The sequence below is a fragment of the Medicago sativa genome, chromosome 2, assembly GCF_051527215.1.
Source record: "Medicago sativa cultivar Bolivia chromosome 2, Bolivia_mono, whole genome shotgun sequence".
Classification (NCBI taxonomy): domain Eukaryota; kingdom Viridiplantae; phylum Streptophyta; class Magnoliopsida; order Fabales; family Fabaceae; genus Medicago; species Medicago sativa.
The window spans coordinates 16,203,129-16,227,529 of record NC_140750.1 but is presented as its reverse complement, the minus strand read 5'-3'; the positions used below and the strand labels follow the sequence as shown (position 1 = coordinate 16,227,529).

The window sequence follows — 24,401 nt, the reverse complement described above, 5'->3', positions numbered from 1 at the left end:
TTAGGTTAAGTTGTTGCAGACTTAACAAAATTAATAAATAAGGATAAGTGTAGAAAATATTGTCAAAAAAAAAGGGAACAGGATAGGAATGAAATTGGTGCAATACATTAGGTTAAATTGCTGCAGACCTAACAAAAATAATAAATTGCATAAAAAAATTGTACAATGAATTTTTCTAGTATTGTGCACAAAATATTGTCAAAAATAAAAGGCAAGAGGATAGCAAAAAAAAAAAAAAAGCAAGCGGATAGGATTGAAATTGGTGCGATGCATTTTTTAGATAAATTTTTTTAGGTTAAATTACTGCTAACCTAATATAGCAAATGAGCGGGAAAAAATTAGGTTAAATTGCTGCAGACGTAACATAACAAACTTAATAAATAAGGATCACTGTTCTGTTATCTTTCCGTGCCACACGCCCCCTTATATTTATCTTTTAACCGTTTTGCAACCGATATCTTTTATTCGACCAACACAGTTATAAATACCACTCCTTAGTTTAATTTCCATCTCATAAAATAGTACTATAGTATTGGTGACTTAGCCTACAAGGAATCATCATCATCATCATGAAGCGCAAACATTCTGTGAAGGAATCCATTGATATGGTTGTTACTAGTGATCATCATCCTACTAAGGAAACAATTCTTGATTCAAGATTCACATCTTTTCTTGAGAAAGATCATTCTTTTCTCACTCCATGGAGTTGGAACCCTAATGCTTCCAAGTATGAAACTAGTTCTACCAAGAAAAAGGAGTTTCTTTCTTTTCATCCTGAATCATATTTTTCTTATGAGGTAATTTTTCTTGTTTGCTATTCTTCAATGATCACCTATCTTTTTTTTATTCTTGGTATACCAATGCCTACATTCATGATTTGAATTCACCGTTACATAGATAGTTATTGGAAGTGTTTGACTGTTTGGTTTATACAATTTCCAGCATGAAAACATATTTAAAATAGACTCTAATAACATGTTAAATTTTGGATAAGATTTTCGTTATTTTGGTCATATATATTATCATGATTTTTTTTTATGTGGTCAATTGTTAAAGAATGTTTTGGTATAGAGTTACATGATTTTTGTTGAAATCATAAGATGAAAAATCTCACTAATATCAAGTTAACGTAAACAAGACTTTTGTTGTTTTCAGATTATGGATCGGAAGTGCTGGAACGACATTGCTCAAGAAACTGAAAATCAATGTTGCCCGTCTACAAGGTAACGTGAAAATTAAGGATGATTAGCCTATAATGGTTTTGGCATGCAAAATAATTATTTTTAAAACATTTGGGAGCATGCAAAATAATTCCAAAATAACTTCTTTCTAGAACTTTATGAAAGACACGTAAATTATTATTTGCATATGAAGCTAAGAGAAATATAATTTTCTTTTACATTTTGAAATACTCTTTCAAAACCTAAGATTTACTATTATTGTTTTCAATTCTTCTTTCCTAGTTTTTGTCATAACTTGGATTTTTTTTTTTTATGCATTTTTGGTGTGCTATTTCATATCAACATAAGAGTTTTGTAGCTCTAATTAATTTGTCCTCTATTTAATTTCAGTTCATGCTCACAAACTTGTCCAGCTCCACTCATATCTGTCAATCAAGCACCAAGATGCAAGATGTGTAATAAGTCAAAAATGCATAGTGATGTCAATGTCCAAGATCCAAAGTCTGCTCCAGTGTGACTGACAAAGAAGACTAGTAGTATGTATTGATATTCAGCAACACTATTTGGTTTTGAAATGGTTCAGTGTTCTGGAGTTGAATTCTTTTTGCAGTGAATATGTAACAACTATTAGTAGTTTTTTTTACTCATCAACTAATTAGTAGTATTGTATCGTATTAAGGATATTTCACTCATCACCCCCTAATTGTTAGCTCTATATTATGTTTGTAATGAGAATTTTACAAGCAAAATATTCAATGTAAAATCTATGTTAGTTTAGATAAAAATTTGTAGTGAAGTATTATTGTAGAAGACGTATTTTGAGTTTGAATACATGGTAAAATACTAAAGAAAAATTCAGCCTTTCTTGTAATTTAACTCAAGAAATGGATTCAAAACACATAGTTAAAATATAAACCGATCTATCAAAGATCGCACGGTCTAGATTCACAACAACATGGATCCGTGACTGCATCGAATCCATCTCCCTCATTGTATAAATGCTGCCAGATTCTGATCCTGATGCAATGTTATTCGAGGAACCTTGTGTCTATCTGACTTAGTAAATTAAAACATCAACGGATTCAATGTAAAATGAAGAAAAAAAAATGAAGTAGAGAGAAATATGACAAACAAGTAATGTTAATGTAGTCCTTGAAAGACTGCAATAAAAGTTTTTTCTTAAACATCTATATTGCACAATATAGACAACTTCTATAAGAAATGATACTGATGAATACATGAATAATCCCATATAACTTCCTAATACAAAATCACATTGTACACAATCTGAATACAATCCAAGGTTCACCAATCTGTTCCCAAGTTTCTGGAATCAAAGAGTTTATCAATGTAATGAATTACAGCTTCTGATGCTGAGACATAAATTTGCATTTGGACTTTCGCTGACTCCCTGAAGCAAAAGTTGCAAACAACAAAAGGAAAAGAAAAATGAGCAAGTTTTGAACAACACATAGTAGCAAAGAAAAGAAATTACACTACCTTAACAACAGGGAAAATTGGATTATTAACATAAAAGAGATTGAACATAAGAATGTGGATGGTATTAAGACTACTATTCACCAAACTTTGAGGGGAACCAATGACATGCAAATGTACTTACTGTAAATAGATCTCATAAATCAATTATTTTTTTCAAGATTAAACTTCAGTAAATGTGCAAGAAAACTTTATTCTAGACTTACCATCCTCGTTGAGTTTATTCAAAAGCTGTTCCTTCGTAGGAATAAGATACATCCCAGCAGAAACAGCCTTCTTGATAGCCCAACCATGATAAGGTGCAAGCGCTTGTTCGTAAGCTTTTGAAGCTGGATCCCTAAGGGAATTTCCCCTGCCACAAGATACATAGGATCAGGAACTCAACTCATTTACTGTATTCAATTCGCTATTATGCCATAAGCTTAACATAAAAGAATATCCGAAACAACTCTGTTAATTCAAATATATATCACTGCATGCAATGTAAGACGTGTTTGTTAACACTATAAGATAGCTAGCTAATGGGACGAGGATTGTTCAAGTATAAAGACTACTTTGATCATATCCCTAGATGATCACATGACATCCAAGACTACACGTCTGCAGCACCAACAAATCTAAGATAGATTCTGATACGGGACACCATCTTAGAATTTGAGCTAGGCCTGACTACCCCAAAAGCTAGCTAAAAAGGCGAGGATTGGCAAAGCCACGCACAACTACAGCTTTATCTCAATTTTAAGTGGGATCTCAACAAACACAATAAGGGTACAGTTTGGAGATAATCACTTTTTTCTGTAAGGCAGGAAATTTTTTGATCCAAAAGGAAGTACTTTTGGACAAGCTAAGCCAAGAGAGTGTATAGTCTAGAAAATTTTTAAGATGCAGAAAATTACTGGAAGTAAAAATTCACAATTTCTTGAAGAAAAGTAGTTATCTAACCAAAAAAATTACCTACCCAAATAAAAAGAAATCCTTCCCTGTGATTTGACCAAGTTAAACTGAAATGTGACCAAGTGAAACGACCCGCACCTAAGTTTTTAGTATTACAATTAAAAAAAAAAAAAAGATCTTCATTGTTACATTACAAAAGATGGTTACGAAATACTGACATAGCTCAAAGTGTTATATCAGATGCCGTTAATTTTACTGTGCAATTAGAATATTGCTCGTCCAGGCATATTCGATCAATAATCTTTCCTCTTATGTTTAATGGAGGAAATTATGCTAACCACTCTGGTGGTTTAATGAAATTATACTCACCCTATTAAGACATTTATGCTTTCTTGTTCCCGTAATATATATTAAAGAGTATTATGCGTTGTACTAAATTCACAGGTTTTTATAGACATTTTGCCCCCAACAAGTGCAAGCTCTTCAAAAGCACAAAATTTAAGGCACTGGAAGTCATGTCCTATAAGGAACATTTCACAAAATTATTTACTCATTTGAGTTATTTCATTTGTTTCATGCGTCCTAAACCAGCTAGCGATCATTTTAACCTTTAGTGCAGACAGAATCTTCTAATAACAACTTTCATTTTAAAACTGGTGACAAACAGCATAACAGGAAAAAGAAGAAGAAAAAAAAAAGTGACAGAAATTATGAACTTTGAACTGGTAACAAAAAATTTGAGAACTAAACCTAATCGAGATACAGAATTTGTAACATCCACTTCGATGATATTATAATGTGCATGCAAACTTTACTTGGCCCGAAACTGTTTAATAAAAATAGAAGAAAAAACCAAAATAACATGAAACATTTTTGTTCCTTGTGGTTTTATTCAAGCCACAAGCAAAAGGGGAAAATCAATTCTCAGCCTCTTCCATTCAAAAGTAAAATTTCTCAGCCTCCTTTTTCCACCTTCACTATGTTCAGAGTCCCACATTGGATGAGATATGGCTTGAACATGTGTCTATAAGTGGGAGCAGTCTTCACCTTACAAGCCGGTTTTGTAAGGGTTGAGTTAGGCACAACCCAAATTCTAATATGGTATCAGAGCCTATCCAAGATCCGTTGGACCACTTGCTATCATGTTACTTACCACTATATCGGGCCACTCGGATCACGCTTCAGGTGTCTAGTCCTAGGCGTGGAAGGGTTGTCGTCTTAAGAGTCTCGCATTGGTTGAGATATGGTCTGAAAATGGGTTTATAGGTGGTGGGTACTCCTCACCTTACAAGATGGTTTTGTAAGGGTTGAGTTAGGCCCAACCCAAATTCTAAGAGACTACCCAACACTCATAGACAAAAAGTGGAAGCTAGCTAACCCTTCCATCCAATTTCGCACTCTTACTTGAGTTTCATTCCAGTGTATTTCCCACTCTTCCATGCTTAGTATAATCATAAAATTGTTCAAACCATAACATAAACACGGCAATTTAAAGATAGAAGAAACTAGCAAGAAACAAATTACAAAGCAGTAACCAATGCACATACTCGGTGATTATCATTTGCTGAAAGAGTACTCTGACCATGTCGAGGCCGCGTTTTACTCTCAACAAATTTCTAGTATGGCTGCCTGCATTTCTGACAGAATTGGCTTGTACATCCTGATCAATCAAAGAATGTAACTTCGGAATCGACTTTGATGCCTCAGCTAGATCATTAACCTAAGACCATTAAACAATCAATTAATAAACCCTTGAAGGCTTGGCTTAACAAATGACATGAAGTATATACACCAAGCAACAATAAGAAAGTGTCCAAAGTATACATACACATAATAAACAGTTAATTTCTTGAGATCCTTGTAAATAATATACAAAAGAACTACACTACGACCAATCCAAAATACCAAAATACTTTTTTTTCCCTTCCTTTCTATCAATAATCATATTACCGCAAAAAAAAAGAACTATTTCGATTGGCTTGTTTAGGTTTATCTACTATCATAAGCATTTGTGAGACTGTTTGGATGAGCTTATGGAAACATCTTATGACATGTCCATAAGTTGTTTTTAGCTTATTTTCAAAAGCTCTATCATTGTGAAGTATACATATACATAAATAAACACTTGATTTCTTTAGATAAATGTAAATTATAAACAAAAACTACACAACCATCCAAACTACCAAAAAAACAATTTTTTTTCTTCCATTCGAATCATATTACGTGCAAATAAAAAACTGACATGATTTAAGGGTCGGCTTGGATTAATTTATTTGAACTTATCTACTAACACAAGCATTTGTGAGACTATTTCGAAGCATTTGTGATTTAAGGGTCGGCTTGAAAGTCCTTGCGGAACGCAATCTCCTTCACGGGCTCAAGACGGTAAATTTACCATTCTGTGAGCACTGTGTGATAAGCAAGCAGCATAGATTGAAGTTTGCTAGAGTAACTACTAGAAGCAAACACATACTAGACTTAATACATTCTGATGTGTGGGAGTCACCAGAATTATCTCTGGGAGGAGCAAGATACTTCATGTCATTCATTGATGACTATTCCAGAAGATTATGGGTGTACCCGATCAAGAAGAAGTCAGATGTGTTTCCAGTATTCAAGGCATTCAAAGCACAAATAGAGCTTGAAACTGGGAAGAAAATTAAGTGCTTAAGGACAGATAATGGAGGAGAATACGTAGATGGCGAGTTTCTAACATTTTGTAAACAAGAGGGTATTGTAAGGCAATTCACTGTTGCACATACACCTCAGCAGAATGGTGTGGCAGAGCGGATGAATAGAACTCTCCTAGAAAGAACAAGATCTATGCTGAAAACAGCGGGAATGGCCAAGTCATTCTGGGCAAAAGCAGTGAAAACCGCCTGTTATGTAATAAATCGATCACCATCAACGGCGATTGATTTGAAGACACCGATGGAGATGTGGAAAGGAAAGCCGGTAGATTATTCTTCTCTACATGTGTTTGGTTGTCCTGTGTACGTAATGTACAACTCCAAAGAAAGAACGAAATTGGACCCAAAGTCCAGGAAATGTATCTTTTTGGGTTATGCTGACAATGTTAAGGGGTATCGCCTGTGGGATCCCACTGCCCGCAAGGTTGTTGTTAGCAGGGATGTAGTCTTTGCAGAAAATGAACTGCAAAGTGAGCAGAAAAATGACAGCACTTCTAAAGAGACTGCTATAGTGCAGTTGGAAGAAAAATCCAAAGAAAGTGATTCTTCTGAAGCTGAACCGGTGCATGAAAAACAAGAACCAGATGAGGTTAACGATGGTGTTTGTCGTTCAACGCGTCAGACACAGAAACCAGTTTGACAATCAGACTATGTTATGACGAGCCACGATACATATTGTCTTTTAACTGAAGAAGGTGAACCTTCTACTTTTCAAGAGGCGTTGAAGGGTCCAGATGCTTCTCAATGGATGACAGCAATGCATGAAGAAATGGAGGCCTTACATAGGAACAAGACATGGGAACTTGTCAAACTTCCAAAGGATCGGAAAGCCATTGGAAACAAATGGGTATACAAGATCAAACGTGATGGCAATGATCAAGTGGAACGGTATCGTGCAAGACTGGTGGTAAAAGGATATGCTTAGAAAGAAGGTATTGACTTCAATGAGATATTTTCTCTGGTTGTCAGACTTACTACTATCAGAGTAGTGTTGGCAATGTGTGCTGCATTGGATTTACATCTTGAACAGCTAGATGTAAAGACTGTTTTTCTTCATGGAGAACTTGAAGAAGAAATTTATATGCTCCAACCGGAAGGATTTAAGGAACAAGGAAAAGAAAACTTGGTTTGCAGGTTGACCAAATCTCTGTACGGTCTAAAGCAGGCGCCCAGATGTTGGTACAAGAGATTTGATTCTTTCATAATTAGCCTCAATTACAATAAGCTGAGTTCAGACCATTGTACATACTACAAATGGTTTGATGATAATGATTATATCATTTTGCTGTTGTATGTGGATGACATGTTGGTGGTAGGCCCCAACAAAGATCAAGTCCAGGAATTGAAGGCACAGTTGGCTAGGGAGTTCGATATGAAATACTTGGGACCAGCAAACAAGATTTTAGGGATGCAAATTCACCGAGACAGAAAAGACAGGAAGATTTGGCTTTCTCAAAAGAATTATCTAAGGAAAGTCTTGCGCCGCTTCAACATGCAAGAGTGTAAGCCAATCTCTACCCCGCTTCCTGTGAATTTTAAATTATCCTCAAGTATGAGTCCTAGCAATGAAGCAGAGAGGATGAAAATGTCTCGAGTACCGTATGCATCGGCGGTGGGAAGCCTTATGTATGCCATGATATGTACAAGACCAGACATTGCACAAGCAGTGGGAGTGGTTAGTCGGTTTATGGCGGATCCGGGTAAAGAGCATTGGAATGCTGTTAAGAGAATCATGAGGTACATTGAAGGAACCTCAGGTGTTGCAATATGTTTCAGAGGATCAGAGTTAACTGTCAGGGGTTATGTTGATTCAGATTTTGCAGGTGATCATGATAAAAGAAAATCTACTACTGGTTATGTGTTCACGCTTGCTGGAGGAGCAGTAAGTTGGTTATCCAAGTTACAAACTGTTGTAGCTCTGTCAATGACGGAAGCTGAGTACATGGCAGCTACCCAAGCGTGCAAGGAAGCTATTTGGATGCAAAGGTTAATGGAGGAACTCGGGCACAAGCAGGAACAAATTACTGTGTATTGTGACAGTCAGAGTGCCTTGCACATTGCAAGAAATCCAGCTTTTCATTCAAGGAGGAAGCACATTGACGTTCAATATCATTTTGTTCGAGAAGTAGTGGAGGAGGGGAGTGTGGATATGCAAAAGATTCACACCAATGATAACCTAGCAGATGTAATGACAAAGTCGATCAACACTGACAAGTTTGTATGGTGTCGATCCTCATATGGCCTATTGGAAACGTAACAACTGAAGTCGGCAAGGTAGAGAGATTTTGAGAGCTTACAAAAGTGACTTTAAGTGGGAGATTGTGAACATGGTAAAGCCAACATTGTTGACTATTGAATGTCATGGCAATTTGTCAAGTGGTAAAGCTAAAGCCACTTCTGTTGACTTTAGGCATGCAAGCAAAGTGAAAATTTGGTTTGTCTTTGAAATTTCAAATATGGTGCCTATCATGCCAAAAAATAGAGTAACAAATTGTTAGAAGACAATTTCAAATTGCCTTGCAATTTCAATCATTCAACTTTCGGTGCAATTGTCAAAAAAGGTTGGTTGGCATGTTAATCACACGGTGCAACTTGTTGAAGCAATAAGCTTTTGCTTCTATAAATAGCCATGCCCGTAAACCATTTCATGTATCCCAAAATCATAACAACACAACAACAAGTAAAGCTTGTTTAGAGTAGTGAGAGAAAAAATATAGAGAGAAAAAAAAATAGTTTCTTCTGTGAGGTTTCTCCTAGGTTGTGTTAGTTAGTATTCTCCTATTTATAAGAGAGAGAGTGGTAATTGTACTCTCCTTGTATTTAGAGAGAGGTCCTGTAATTTCTTCCACATAGTGAAAGTTCTCTACTCTTGCCCCGTGGTTTTTTCCCCTTATTTGTTGAGGGGTTTCCACGTAAATATTGTGTGTTCAGTTCCTCTTTTCTCGTCTCTTATTTTAGTTGCGTGATAATATTTTGTTACTCTGGTACCTAACAGAAAAGTGTGTGTTCCTAGCATTTATCTTTTAATATTTGATTTGGTCCTTTTTGATCCTTTGATTTTACACAGTAAAGGCACTTGTTAACATTTTTCAAAAAACAATGTTTATAATTTATACACGTTAGCACGGTAAAAATTTGGAGTCGAAATGTCCATCTGAACGCCAGTAATGATAATAAATAAAGGTCCACATAATCTCAAGGTCAAACATCAGACATTAACAAGTGTACCCTCCAAAGTCCCAACCAACACAATAGCAACCCATATGGGTTAATATCTTTTTATTTTGAAACTAAAATCAACTTATATTATTTCATTCATCAAAATAGATGTAGTAAAAGATGAAATCAAATTGAAGAAATGGTGACGAGCATACAATTTTAATACTCTTGTTAATGTATAAGCGACATAAATTGCTTGACTCCTAGCAAAACTTATCTTACTGTTTGGAAATTGTTCTAGTAGTGATCTACAATTGGACAAAATATTGCCAAAATCTGTTGGTTGTTGGAACTATTCATGATGCCTTGTACCACTAGCTTACAATCTAGTTCAATTTGCACCATTGATAATCTTAATTCTCCAAGCCAAAGATAGAACTTCCTTTAATCTCAATGCCCCTGCTTGCTTCTAATGGAGTAGGATAACACTCAAACCATTTAGTTAAAACTTTTAGAAAATGAGTTTAAGAGTTCCAAATGTACATTCCGACACCAAAGCATTGTTGATCACCAAACAATGCAACATCAATATTACACTTTACATGTCCTTTATCCCGGGGCTGCCATCTAATTGTACTTTGATCATGTTGTTGTTGTACTTTGCTGCTTCACACCCCCTGAATACATGTCAATCGTTTTCATAGTTAGTATCACAATGTGGACGCATATCCGAACACGGTACTCCTCTATCTTGAAGTCTCATACACGTAGGAAGGAACCCCACCCCTACCCGTGAAGCATTCTTCATAAAAAAGACTTTGATTCTTTGAGGAATTCGCAAGTTCTACATTCTCATTCATTCATCCGGTACTTTATATTCCTCATTGTCAATGAGTTTCTATGACATAACCTTACGCTCACTTGACAATAGACCTTTGCTATTAAATTTCCATATGAGTTTATTTTCATTCTCCAACAAAAATGATTTAATTTGCGAATTTCAGCCCGATCTCATTCATTAAACAACACATTTAATGACTTATCTTGTCAAATGGATTGAAACCGTCGATTCTATGTGGAGTCATTGAATTTCAAAAGCTCTCTAATTCAACACCAAGACTCTCCTCTTATATTTATCTTTCAATGTCACAACCAACAAGAAATCCTACAATAATACGTTAACAAACACAAACCACTATGATGACAATTTATTTGCAAGAGTAGATGTCCCAAATTTAAAGAAGAAAAGTAATTTTACAATCCTAGTATTCGAAGAAGATGAAATTTGTACCAACCCAAAAATTTGAAGGAAAAAAAATAAGGATTTCACGACGTACTCAAACTACTAGTATAATGAAAATCATATTAGATTTCAAATCATCATTCACTAACGTCAATTATGTTCCCTTAAAAAAACGCCAATAATGTTAGTTACCCTAAGGGAAAGGGTCTCTTTAGTTTGGACCAATGCATGTTTAGGTCCAACTTGGACCAATATTTTTTACCATTAGATTGTAACTCCCATCATATCTTATTATGGTCCATTCACACAAAATAAAACTCATCAATTCTTTCTCTCTCATTGCATTGACTCCCTCTTTCATCCCTATATTTGCATCTTGTCTTCTACTTCATTGTTCTTTCATCTCAAAATATTAAACTAGATACAAATGATAGCTTTTATTTTGCATTAAATTGTGGTTTTATTCATTCATGATAAAGTTGCAGATTAATCTTCAAAATAGTGTTGTTTTCATTGTCCATTAATTATATACTCATTTCACTCAATTTAAATTAATAAAAATATAAATAAAGAATTATGAATAAAACAAGTGATTTTTTTATTCTTCTATATCCACTGTACTTTTTTCATTCACTTTTTTTAGTAATGCTTTTAGATTATTATTTTTTTGGTACAAAATGGTTCCAGATTTATCTTACGTTAAACTTTTTCACTTATTTTTTTCATTCATCATTTATTTTATGTTAAACTTGAAAACAAGTGAATTTTTTAAATTCATCTCTTGGTCATTCATTAAACAAGAAGAACGTATTGAAGCATGAACATCCATTTGAGACATAGCTGCCATTGTTTGATGTTTCCCTCAACCCATGAAGGAAGAATCTATGCAATCCAACAATGTTGAAATTTATGATATTTAATCCAATAATAAGGAGAAAGGGAACTAAAGGAGTGGAGTGGCTGTTGTAAAAAAAAAACATAAAAGAATGGGGGAAGGAGGAGATCGGGTTTGAGATGAGTTGGTGAAAGAGATAGAAAAGAAGGAACCGAGGGAGAGAGAGAAAAAGAGAGAGCATGTGCATGCCAGTGAAAGGATGGAAGAGTGAGAGAGTAATCCCGTGTGGTTGGACTATTATAAAATCTGTGTGTCTCATTTGATCAATGCATAAAAAAATTGGTCCAAGTTGGACCCAAACTTTCACTGGTCCAAGTTAAAATTACCCTAAGGGAAATGCTAAGGGCAGTTGATAAGAAGTTTAAAATGAAAACTTTGTCTTGGGATTTGGGTATTCAACACATTGAAACATCAAAAAGTAACCTTTTCTACGTAAAAATTATCAATTGTTTCCATTTTTTTATTCTTTAACAAGTGTCCTTATGTCACTTGTTAGCAAGACCCTTGTTTTTTTTTATAAAATTTTGATTAAAATTATATGGGTCATGTTAACCAGCGCCCCCGGGCACTAGTTAAGAAAATCATAAAGAGAAAGTTTTAAATTTAAAAAACACTTTATTGACTTTTAATGGATTGACAACACAATTTTCAATGCAAATACATACTCCCTCCGTTTCAAAATGAGTGTCGCTTTAGACTTTGGCACACAAATTAAGAAATAGAATGAAATAATCATTGAATATAACGCTTTTACTAAACTGCCCTTACTTTATAAGAAAAAGACAAAATTAAAGTTGCATTGAAAATTGTGTGAGAGAAAAGTTGGAGAGGGTAAAGTTGGAAGAAAAAAATTAAAGTTGTATTGGAAATGTAAAGCGACATTCATTTTGAAACAATTTTTTTTGGCTAAAGCGACACTCATTTTGAAACGGAGGGAGTACTATATTTGGTTCTTAACTAGTGCCCCGGGGGCACTGGTTAACATTACCCAAATTTATATATATAATTGTTTGTGACTTTTAAACAGTAACAAACTATGTTTATCTTGTACTAACAAATGTAATTAAAAAAAAAAATCAATTACACTAACAATATAATATTTTTAAAAGCAAATTTGTTCAACTATATATTTTTTTTTTACAAGTTGTTCAACTATATACTTGAAATAATGAAAAATTCAACCCAAAAAAAATCACATATTCCTTTTATATATTGTTATACAAGATTTATTTTATCACAATCGAAAAGATTTATTTTATAATTCTTTCAAAAAAAAAGATTTATTTTATAACAATCGAATTCGACATCTTTATAACTAAATCATATCTCGTATAATTTCAAAGTTAATAAAAAAAAGAATCACTATTCTGTTATATTTCCGTACCACACGCCCATATATTTATCTTCTTAACCGTTTTGCAACCGATATCTTTTATTCTAGGGTAAAATATGTTTTTCGTCCTCATAAAATTAGCGAATTTTGGTTTTCGCCCCTATAAAAAAAATCCACCGTTTTCGTCCCTACTTAATTTTCAGTTACCGTTTTCGTCCCTCCCGTTAAGTCAACTAACTGTTGACTAACAGAATGCCACTTGGCTGTGCCACGTCAGCATCCAGTAAAATAAAAAAAATAAAAATCAGATTTTTCTATTTTTTTTCATTTTCGTTTTTATTAAAAAAATTGTGTTTTTTGATTAAAAAATGTTTGATATAAATTGTGGGTGAAAGCAGAAAACCTTAGATCTGATTTAGAAACCAGTCTTGTTCACTCTCATCTGCAACAACGCACTCTCATCTGCAATATGTGTAGATTTTTTTTTTTTTGGATGTAATCTTATGCTAATGGAAACTAATTAAGATTTGTAGTTATGAATTAGTTGGGATGGTACTTTTTTTGGGATGAAATCTTCTGTTGATGCAAACATATGCAGATCTTGTACTATAAAACTTATGGCATATTTGGTAATCTTATGCTTATGAAATGAAGTTAATTTTCATTCTTACTCAATTTCAATTCTGTCAAAAAAGCATATTTTTTGTGCTGTTAATGCTATTAAGCTTTTGATTTCAAGTTTATATGGTAGAAGCCAAATATATATAGTTTCTTCCCATTTACTGATACAATTGCTCAATAAGGTCATGACACAATAACAGTGTGTGTTTTTGAATCATTTTGCACAGGTTGTACATAACAACATTCATTGAAAATTGCATAGAAAAAAATAGAAACGAAAAAAATAGTAAAATCAGATTTTTTTTTCCCAATTGTTTCTTATTAAAAACGAAAAAAAGTAGAAAAATCAGAAATCTTTTCAATTTATGTTTCTTTTATTAAAAACGGAATAAAATAGAATTTTTTTTTTTTATATTTAATGCTGACGTGGCATGCCTAGGTGGCATTCTGTTAGTCAACAGTTAGTTGACTTAACGGGAGGGACGAAAACGGTAACTGAAAAATTAAGTAGGGACGAAAACGGTGGATTTTTTTTTATAGGGACGAAAACCAAAATTTGCTAATTTTATGAGGACGAAAAACATATTTTACCCTTTATTCTACCAAGACTATAAATACCACTCCTTAGTTTAATTTCCATCTCATAAAATAGTACTATACTATTGGTGACTTAGCCTACAAGGAATCATCATCATCATCATGAAGCGCAAACATTCTGTGAAGGAATCCATTGATATGGTTGTTACTAGTGATCATCATCCTACTAAGGAAACAATTCTTGATTCAAGATTCACTTCTTTTCTTGAGAAAGATCATTCTTTTCTCACTCCATGGAGTTGGAACCCTAATGCTTCCAAGAATGAGACCAAAAAAAAGGAGTTTCTTTCTTTTCATCCTGAATCATATTTTTCTTATGAGGTAATTATTGGTGTTTGTAATTCTTTAATCTTCACCTATATTTTTTTATTCTTGGTATACCAATGCCTACATTCATGATTTGAATTCACTGTTACATAGATAGTTATTGGATTTGGTGTTTGGTTTGTACAATTTCCAGTATGAAAACATATTTAAAATAGACTCTAATAACATGTTAAATTTTGGATAAGATTTTCGTTATTTTGGTCATATATATTATCATGATTTTTGTTATGTGGTCAATTGTTAAAGAATGTTTTGGTATAGAGTTACATGATTTTTGTTAAAATCATAAGATGAAAAATCTCACTAATATCAAGTTAACGTAAACAAGACTTAAAGTTATTTGATTGCTGTTTTCAGATTATTGATCGGAAGTGTTGGAATGACAATTCTCAAGAAACTGATAATCAATGTTGCTCGTGTACAAGGTAACGTGAAAATTAAGGATGATTAGCCTATAATGGCTTTGGCATGCAAAATATTATTATTTTTTTATAACATTTGGGAGCATGCAAAATAATTTCTTTCTGGTACTTTAGGAAAGGCGCATAAATTATTATTTGCATTTGAAGCTAAGAGAAATATAATTTTCTTTTACATTTTGAATTTACTCTTTCCAAACTTAAGATCAGCACCATCCATCAAAAAAACTCATCATTTATTTATTATTATTGTTTTCAATTCTTCTTTCCAAATTTTTGTAATAATTTGGATTTTTTTATGCATTTTTGGTATGCTATTTCATATCTCACATAAGAGTTTTGTAGCTCTAATTAATTTGTCCTCTTTTTAATTTCAGCTCATGCTCAGAAGCTTGTCCAGCTCCACTCATATCTGTCAATCAAGCACCAAGATGCAAGATGTGTAATAGGTCAAACTCAAAGATGCATAGTGATGTCAAAGTCCAATATCCAAAGTCTGCTCGAGTGTGATTGACAAAGAAGATTAGTAGTATGTATTGATTTAATTTGTAAATTAGGAGAGATTCAGCGACACTATTGGTTTTGAAATGGTTGAGTGTTCTGGAGTTGAATTCTTTTTGCAGTGAATATGTAACAACTATTAGTAGTTTTTTTTTACTCATCAACTAATTAGTAGTTGTAGTTTTGTATCGTATTAAGGATATTTCACTCATCACCCCCTAATTGTTAGCTCTATATATATTATGTTGGTAATGAGAATTTTATAAACAAAATATTCAATGTATAATCTGTGTTAGTTTAGATAAAGATTTGTAGTGAAGTACTATTGTGGAAGACTTATTTTGAGTTTGAATACATGGTAAAATACTAGAAGAAAAATTCAGCCTTTCTGGCAATTTAACTCAAGAAATGGATTCAAAACACATAGTTAAAATATAAACCGATCTATCAAAGATCGTACGGTCTAGATTCACAACAACATGGATCCGTGACTGCATCGAATCCATCTCCCTCATTGTATAAATGCTGCCAGATTCTGATCCTGATGCAATGTTATTCGAGGAACCTCGTGTCTATCTGACTTAGTAAATTAAAACATCAACGGATTCAATGTAAAATGAAGAAAAAAATAATGAAGTAGAGAGAAATATGACAAACAAGTAATGTTAATGTAGTCCTTGAAAGACTGCAATAGAAGTTTTTTTTCTTAAACATCTATATTGCACAATATAGACAACTTCTATAAGAAATGATACTGATGAATACATGAATAATCCCATATAACTTCCTAATACAAATCACATTGTACACAATCTGAATACAATCCAAGGTTCACCAATCTGTTCCCAAGTTTCTGGAATCAAAGAGTTTATCAATGTAATGAATTACAGCTTCTGATGCTGAGACATAAATTTGCATTTGGACTTTCGCCGACTCCGCTGAAGCAAAAGTTGCAAACAACAAAAGGAAAAGAAAAATGAGCAAGTTTTGAACAACACATAGTAGCAAAGAAAAGAAATTACACTACCTTAACAACAGGGAAAATTGGATTATTAACATAAAAGAGATTGAACATAAGAATGTGGATGGTATTAAGACTACTATTCACCAAACTTTGAGGGGAACCAATGACATGCAAATGTACTTACTGTAAATAGATCTCATAAATCAATTATTTTTTTCAAGATTAAACTTCAGTAAATGTGCAAGAAAACTTTATTCTAGACTTACCATCCTCGTTGAGTTTATTCAAAAGCTGTTCCTTCGTAGGAATAAGATACATCCCAGCAGAAACAGCCTTCTTGATAGCCCAACCATGATAAGGTGCAAGCGCTTGTTCGTAAGCTTTTGAAGCTGGATCCCTAAGGGAATTTCCCCTGCCACAAGATACATAGGATCAGGAACTCAACTCATTTACTGTATTCAATTCGCTATTATGCCATAAGCTTAACATAAAAGAATATCCGAAACAACTCTGTTAATTCAAATATATATCACTGCATGCAATGTAAGACGTGTTTGTTAACACTATAAGATAGCTAGCTAATGGGACGAGGATTGTTCAAGTATAAAGACTACTTTGATCATATCCCTAGATGATCACATGACATCCAAGACTACACGTCTGCAGCACCAACAAATCTAAGATAGATTCTGATACGGGACACCATCTTAGAATTTGAGCTAGGCCTGACTACCCCAAAAGCTAGCTAAAAAGGCGAGGATTGGCAAAGCCACGCACAACTACAGCTTTATCTCAATTTTAAGTGGGATCTCAACAAACACAATAAGGGTACAGTTTGGAGATAATCACTTTTTTCTGTAAGGCAGGAAATTTTTTGATCCAAAAGGAAGTACTTTTGGACAAGCTAAGCCAAGAGAGTGTATAGTCTAGAAAATTTTTAAGATGCAGAAAATTACTGGAAGTAAAAATTCACAATTTCTTGAAGAAAAGTAGTTATCTAACCAAAAAAATTACCTACCCAAATAAAAAGAAATCCTTCCCTGTGATTTGACCAAGTTAAACTGAAATGTGACCAAGTGAAACGACCCGCACCTAAGTTTTTAGTATTACAATTAAAAAAAAAAAAAAAAAGATCTTCATTGTTACATTACAAAAGATGGTTACGAAATACTGACATAGCTCAAAGTGTTAGATCAGATGCCGTTAATTTTACTGTGCAATTAGAATATTGCTCGTCCAGGCATATTCGATCAATAATCTTTCCTCTTATGTTTAATGGAGGAAATTATGCTAACCACTCTGGTGGTTTAATGAAATTATACTCACCCTATTAAGACATTTATGCTTTCTTGTTCCCGTAATATATATTAAAGAGTATTATGCGTTGTACTAAATTCACAGGTTTTTATAGACATTGCCCCCAACAAGTGCAAGCTCTTCAAAAGCACAAAATTTAAGGCACTGGAAGTCATCTCCTATAAGGAACATTTCACAAAATTATTTATTCATTTGAGTTATTTCATTTGTTTCATGCGTACTAAACCAGCTAGCGACCATTTTAACCTTTAGTGCAGACAGAATCTTCTAATAACAACTTTCATTTTAAAACTGGTGACAAACAGCATAACAGGAAAAAGAAGAAGAAAAAAAAAAAGTGACAGAAATTATGAACTTTGAACTGGTAACAAAAAATTTGAGAACTAAACCTAATCGAGATACAGAATTTGTAACATCCACTTCGATGATATTATAATGTGCATGCAAACTTTACTTGGCCCGAAACTGTTTAATAAAAATAGAAGAAAAAACCAAAATAACATGAAACATTTTTGTTCCTTGTGGTTTTATTCAAGCCACAAGCAAAAGGGGAAAATCAATTCTCAGCCTCTTCCATTCAAAAGTAAAATTTCTCAGCCTCCTTTTTCCACCTTCACTATGTTCAGAGTCCCACATTGGATGAGATATGGCTTGAACATGTGTCTATAAGTGGGAGCAGTCTTCACCTTACAAGCCGGTTTTGTAAGGGTTGAGTTAGGCACAACCCAAATTCTAATATGGTATCAGAGCCTATCCAAGATCCGTTGGACCACTTGCTATCATGTTACTTACCACTATATCGGGCCACTCGGATCACGCTTCAGGTGTCTAGTCCTAGGCGTGGAAGGGTTGTCGTCTTAAGAGTCTCGCATTGGTTGAGATATGGTCTGAAAATGGGTTTATAGGTGGTGGGTACTCCTCACCTTACAAGATGGTTTTGTAAGGGTTGAGTTAGGCCCAACCCAAATTCTAAGAGACTACCCAACACTCATAGACAAAAAGTGGAAGCTAGCTAACCCTTCCATCCAATTTCGCACTCTTACTTGAGTTTCATTCCAGTGTATTTCCCACTCTTCCATGCTTAGTATAATCATAAAATTGTTCAAACCATAACATAAACACGGCAATTTAAAGATAGAAGAAACTAGCAAGAAACAAATTACAAAGCAGTAACCAATGCACATACTCGGTGATTATCATTTGCTGAAAGAGTACTCTGACCATGTCGAGGCCGCGTTTTACTCTCAACAAATTTCTAGTATGGCTGCCTGCATTTCTGACAGAATTGGCTTGTACATCCTGATCAATCAAAGAATGTAACTTCGGAATCGACTTTGATGCCTCAGCTAGATCATTAACCTAAGACCATTAAACAATCAATTAATAAACCCTTGAAGGCTTGGCTTAACAAATGACATGAAGTATATACACCAAGCAACAATAAGAAAGTGTCCAAAGTATACATACACATAATAAACAGTTAATTTCTTGAGATCCTTGTAAATAATATACAAAAGAACTACACTACGACCAATCCAAAATACCAAAATACTTTTTTTTCCCTTCCTTTCTATCAATAATCATATTACCGCAAAAAAAAAGAACTATTTCGATTGGCTTGTTTAGGTTTATCTACTATCATAAGCATTTGTGAGACTGTTTGGATGAGCTTATGGAAACATCTTATGACATGTCCATAAGTTGTTTTTAGCTTATTTTCAAAAGCTCTATCATTGTGAAGCATACATATACATAAATAAACACTTGATTTCTTTAGATAAATGTAAATTATAAACAAAAACTACACAACCATCCAAACTACCAAAAAAACAATTTTTTTTCTTCCATTCGAATCATATTACGTGAAAATAAAAAACTGACATGATTTAGGGCCCGTTTGTTTCAGATTTTTTCCTAAAAAAATCTACTTTTTCCCTTAAAAAAATCACTTTTTTCATTTTTAAGTGTTTGTTTAGGATTTTTAGAAAAATCATTTTATCAAAAAAATCTATTTTGACCCTAAAATGAAAAGCTATTGGGATTAGCTTTTCTCAAAATCTATTTTTTTCAACAACAAGGAGATAACATATGTACATGTTAGAACTCATTTTTTTTTTAAAAATGGATTTTTATGGATAGTAGGCAAACACAAATAACTTCAGATTTTTTTTAAAATCTCTAAAAAAAATCTCTAGATTCTTTTGACACAAAATCTATTTTTTCTAAAGCTAAAACAAACGCACCCTTAAGGGTCTCGGCTTAGATTAATTTATTTGAACTTATCTACTAACACAAGCATTTGTGAGACTATTTCGAAGAGCTTATGGAAGCAACTAACAACAAGTCCGTAAGCTGTTTTCAGCTTATTTGCATAAGCTCTCCAGCATTAACACTTGATTTCTAGAGATCATTAGAAATTATACACAAAAAACTACACTTCCACTAATCCAAAATACCAAAAAAAAACATTTTTTTTCCTTCCTTTCTAATCATATTAACTGCAACTAAAAAAATATATAACATGATTCAAATCAAGGAGTTCTATCTTCTGAGCTAAAAAAAAAAAAAAACAGAAAAATGGTAAATTTATTTATAAGTTCACAGTAAATGAAAGAAATAAAGAAATAAATAAAAATCAAAACTTTCGATGACCCTTTTAACTATTACAATAAACCCAATTGAAAAATTAAAGAAAGGATCAAACCTTGGCAACATAATCCTTCTCAGCGAACTTGAAAGCGATGCCTAAGGAACCAAAGAGAGGGGAGATGAGAGAGCAGGCATGAGAGAAGGGAGCAACTTCAACCTCTGCGGATTGAGAATCAGAGACAGTGTTAGCGAGGTTTTTGAATGCGACTGCAATTTGATGAAGTGTTTTGTTGCTGCTGATGGGTTCTGCCATTGAAGCCAATGAAGTTGTGTTTGTGTTACTGAATGCTGTCAAATGGTGAATTGGTATAATGTGATTCTTCGAGATGGTGATGAAGATGGAATTTTGGGCCGGCAAGAATTCAATCAATGCATGATTCGATGCCACGTTACTTTTCACTCTTCATATAAACAAATATCTAGCGTATAGAGTATATTTTATGTCAAAAATAATTTATACTCTAGATTAACTTTGTTTTTAACTTTTTAACTTATAAATATTTAAACTTTTCGTTTTAATATACTTAAAAAATTTCTTCTTCTGTTAGTCTCTTAAAAAATTTATTACAATTTTTGTTTCCTCCTTGTACATCTAAATTTGTCAAAAAAAAACCTTTTTTTTTTGTTCTTTCAGTATCTTCATCTTATCTATTTCAAATATCAATGTGTTTGATCAATTTCAATGAAACATTAAAAATTACATTACAAGACATTCATTAATACTCTATTGAATAAATAAGTGAAATTATGCTTCTTCATTTATGATTTTATGAGTTTTCTTGATTGTTCTTCGATTTCTTTGTGTCCTTTGTGTTTGGGAATTGATCACAAATCTACGACATCGTTGTGTTGTTTTAGAGGTTAAAGGGAATTGAGTTTATGGTAGCACACAAAAACTGAGTCTGCGGTAGGCACACATAAACTGAGTTTACGTGATGTACCTACATCAAACTTAGTGTACGTACATTGTGTTGATTTATGTGAATTGAGTTTAGGGGAGCACATATAAACTCAGTTTACATGACTTACGTAAACTGAGTTTGTGAACTCCAACTGAATTTACCTTGTGTTTGAATGTGTTTCTAAGGTTTTCAGAAGAAACGATACATGTTATGAGTTTGCGTAGGTTCTAGGTTGGGGAAGAAGATAAACATGATGTTTGTGTTTGCGTAGAAGATATAATAGGGTTTTGATTATACAATTTTCGTTATTTTGGAGTGTAATTAGTTTTTTGGCGTGTAACTAGAAAAAAAAATCATGTAACCATTTGACATAGATTGAAAAATTGTATAATCAAAAGAGAAAATTGTATTTTTACTAAAGTGTTCATCTTAACAAATATTTTTACTAAAAGACATAATTGTACTTGTGGTCACTACAATACCTACTATCATCTCTCATGTCGCGACAAGAGGAGTTTAGGTCGAAGGAGGTCCTATTGGTGGTGCTCCATAAGGTCAAGGTGTTTTGAATATTAGCCCGACGGAGGTTTCTCTAGTCCTACGTATTCATAAACATTTTAGGAAATCAGAGCTACGTAATTCTCTCTTGGCGAGGTGGAATAGGTCATTTTTATCTATGCTTATAACCTCTTGTTTATAGAGTTCTTCATGTGGAGGTAATGGGCAAGTTAGTTAGTGAGTAATCGAAGGTGGTGGAGGAATTATAAGATCATGAATTTGGGTCATGGCATTTGGGTCACTTGTTGGGTCAACCCGACTTGCAAAGGACGTACATCAATCTATATATAAAAGTTGTCCCAAGCAAACAATTTCGCCCTAATTTTACCTAAGCCCTAATGATTATAATTACTGTTTTACCCTAACCAAAACCTTAATTATGAAACAGTTATAGTAACAAAAGAAGAGGAAAAAAAATCCGCAAAAGATAAACATATCGCTGAACGCTTTCTCTCAAACAATCTCCTCCTCACAATTTCATCTTCTTCTCGATCTCCACCACTGTTAGTCTTCAACTCCTATTCTCTAACCCTAATTTCTCTTCTATCCCTAATTTGATTCCAAATATATGCATGCTATTCACATAATCGATTATTTTTCTGCTTTTCGTTTTAATCGATTGAGATTTCTGTTATGTTATTGTTGCGGAATCGGTTTTTATTTTTTTTCATTGATTGATAATTTTTTTTTGCTCAATCGGTTTATCGCAGGTAGTTGCCGATAAACAGATACTATGGCCGATTCGCAGCCGGTGTTGATTCCGCCGCAGCCGGTGCTGATTCCGACCCCAACCTTTTCTTCTTGCTCAAATTGGAACCTCTACTCTTCTATCTCACTTTTGTTATTCTCTAAATCAGAACCTCCACTTCCGGCCACTTTGATGTTGTGTTTTGGAGAGGAGAGTGAGGCTGACAGAACAAATATGAATGCGAGAGAGGGTGAGCACGGCGGAGGCGACGATGGTGGTGACCAATTGAAAAAGTATTGAAGGATGAAGTTCTTCCGCCGAGATTCGTGCTGAAAGTCTCAAAGGTTCTTCAACCCTAAAGAATTCTCATGTGATGAGTGTTGTTGGTCTCCTTGATTCTTCTTTTATTTTATCATATTTGCAACATTTGATGATTTTATTATATGCTTTTGAAGTTTTCTATTATTTTCCTTCTGAATTACATGAAAGAAGATATGTTTTTGGCAGAAGCTTGATTGAATGACTGACATTTGCGCTGCAAAAATCGTCGTAGAGAGACCAGCAGTGGAGAATCCAGGTTTCAACGAAAATGAGACACAACGAAGATATGCACCTTTCATTGACATGTATGCCTCTTTGATGAAGGGTAAATCCTACCTCCGTATTTTTGGTGCGCATGACAATTTTAAGTTTTCAATTGCAAATATTGTTCATATTTTACTCATTTTCAATAAAGAGTTAAATTTTGAAACAAAGTTAAATAATGTATTGTTTCTGCCTTATTGACTAATCACAATTGCTCAAAATGCATAGCTTCAATTAGGATATGTAGGGTGTGATTTTCATTTGTACACTTTACAGATACATACTCTCTTCTCTATCAATGATTTATTAGTTGGGATTGTTCCAATAATATTATTTTTTCTCTACATCAATAATGTTTAGGGTAAATGATAGGTTGAAGTTTATGTTCACCAAATTAGGGTGTGATTTTCATTTGTACACTTTACAGATACATACTCTCTTCTCTATCAATGATTTATTAGTTGGGATTGTTCCAATAATATTATTTTTTCTCTACATCAATAATGTTTAGGGTAAATGATAGGTTGAAGTTTATGTTCACCAAATTATCTGTTAGTGTATCTCTTTGTTTATGTCATGCCTAATTCCACATGATTTTGATCTCGCATCCATGGAATAGAAAGTGAAATACCATTTGTGATGATAATATTTCTAAAATTACTCCAAAGCTACAACATATGTGAATTTCCACTGCAGTTTTTGTAGTTGATGTAGCAATATTTTCATCGTGAAGGTGCAGGGTTAGTTAAGAGCTTATAAGATTGGATCCACAATTGGTTAAGTTTGCATATGAGACGAAAGGGTCTTTAGCTGAATATAGATGGTGTGTAACTTAGTTTAGCAAGTGGGCATATTTCTTGAATCACGTTGTGTTTACTAAGGTACTTCTATTCTTCTCTTTAGCTTATTCACTTATGTTTTTAGTTTATGAACTTTGATTTTGCGCTATTGATTTACTCAATTTTATAATTTTACCATTCAATTTTTCATATTGATAATATGTTTTAATTGCAGTGTATCCGGATAGAAGCGTTGGAAAGCTTACAAGTTATTTTCCTGCATAATTATGCAGGTTGCTCTTTAAGGGGATAGTTGTATTAGTAGCTATGGCGATATTTTACAGGTGGTCGTCGGACCAGTTTGACTATATATGGGGAGGAGATTAGTTTAGTTTTGAGGGTTTTGGAATGGCTATTGTGTTTTTGTTTGAGTGCTAGCTGATGCATTTAGCGCTTTTATGTTTTAGTTGTAGGTCTCCTTGCATTTTTTGGGTGTGGACTACCTTTCATGTTGTTTCCTGAAACTTTGTGTTGTGCACTACAGGCCTGTTGTAAATTGTTCTGCTCGAGTTGGATTTCCTGTTGTTTGTGCAGCTGCAGTT

At 33.6% G+C, this 24,401-nt stretch overlaps 3 protein-coding genes across 3 annotated transcripts; 1 reads left to right on the top strand and 2 right to left on the bottom strand.

Moving 5' to 3' along the window:
- Positions 1-2,373: 2,373 nt before the first annotated feature.
- Positions 2,374-5,351, bottom strand: LOC146944979 (accelerated cell death 11-like). The gene is made up of 4 exons (XM_085748011.1): positions 5,343-5,351; positions 5,120-5,292; positions 2,881-3,030; positions 2,374-2,592 (listed from the first exon to the last, which is right to left on the bottom strand). The coding sequence occupies exons 1-4, from the start codon at positions 5,349-5,351 to the stop codon at positions 2,487-2,489; spliced, it is 438 nt and encodes a 145-aa protein (XP_085604137.1). The 3' UTR covers positions 2,374-2,486.
- An 8,761-nt stretch (positions 5,352-14,112) lies between these two features.
- LOC146944978 (uncharacterized) lies at positions 14,113-15,565 on the top strand. Its single transcript, XM_085743361.1, has 3 exons — positions 14,113-14,431; positions 14,795-14,862; positions 15,234-15,565. The coding sequence occupies exons 1-3, from the start codon at positions 14,213-14,215 to the stop codon at positions 15,364-15,366; spliced, it is 420 nt and encodes a 139-aa protein (XP_085599487.1). The 5' UTR covers positions 14,113-14,212; the 3' UTR covers positions 15,367-15,565.
- Positions 15,566-16,006: 441 nt separating this feature from the next.
- On the bottom strand, positions 16,007-20,722 carry ACD11 (Glycolipid transfer protein (GLTP) family protein). The gene is made up of 4 exons (XM_085743360.1): positions 20,343-20,722; positions 18,825-18,997; positions 16,588-16,733; positions 16,007-16,295 (listed from the first exon to the last, which is right to left on the bottom strand). Exons 1-4 carry the CDS (start codon positions 20,538-20,540, stop codon positions 16,189-16,191), a joined length of 624 nt encoding a protein of 207 aa, XP_085599486.1. The 5' UTR covers positions 20,541-20,722; the 3' UTR covers positions 16,007-16,188.
- Positions 20,723-24,401: the final 3,679 nt, after the last annotated feature.

What these genes read in the sequence shown, in the direction of transcription:
- ACD11 (XM_085743360.1), bottom strand. Translation starts at nt 20,540, where the DNA reads ATGGCAGAACCCATCAGCAGCAACAAAACACTTCATCAAATTGCAGTC. An exon ending in AGAAGGATTATGTTGCCAAG is followed by an intron (nt 18,998 to 20,342) that starts GTTTGATCCTTT and finishes TAATGGTCTTAG; the next exon opens with GTTAATGATCTAGCTGAGGC. An exon ending in CAGCAAATGATAATCACCGA is followed by an intron (nt 16,734 to 18,824) that starts GTATGTGCATTG and finishes ATCTTGTGGCAG; the next exon opens with GGGAAATTCCCTTAGGGATC.
- LOC146944978 (XM_085743361.1), top strand. Translation starts at nt 14,213, where the DNA reads ATGAAGCGCAAACATTCTGTGAAGGAATCCATTGATATGGTTGTTACT. An exon ending in AATCATATTTTTCTTATGAG is followed by an intron (nt 14,432 to 14,794) that starts GTAATTATTGGT and finishes TGCTGTTTTCAG; the next exon opens with ATTATTGATCGGAAGTGTTG. An exon ending in CAATGTTGCTCGTGTACAAG is followed by an intron (nt 14,863 to 15,233) that starts GTAACGTGAAAA and finishes TTTTAATTTCAG; the next exon opens with CTCATGCTCAGAAGCTTGTC.
- LOC146944979 (XM_085748011.1), bottom strand. An exon ending in CAGCAAATGATAATCACCGA is followed by an intron (nt 3,031 to 5,119) that starts GTATGTGCATTG and finishes ATCTTGTGGCAG; the next exon opens with GGGAAATTCCCTTAGGGATC. An exon ending in AAACTCAACGAGGATGGTAA is followed by an intron (nt 2,593 to 2,880) that starts GTCTAGAATAAA and finishes CTTTTGCTTCAG; the next exon opens with GGAGTCAGCGAAAGTCCAAA.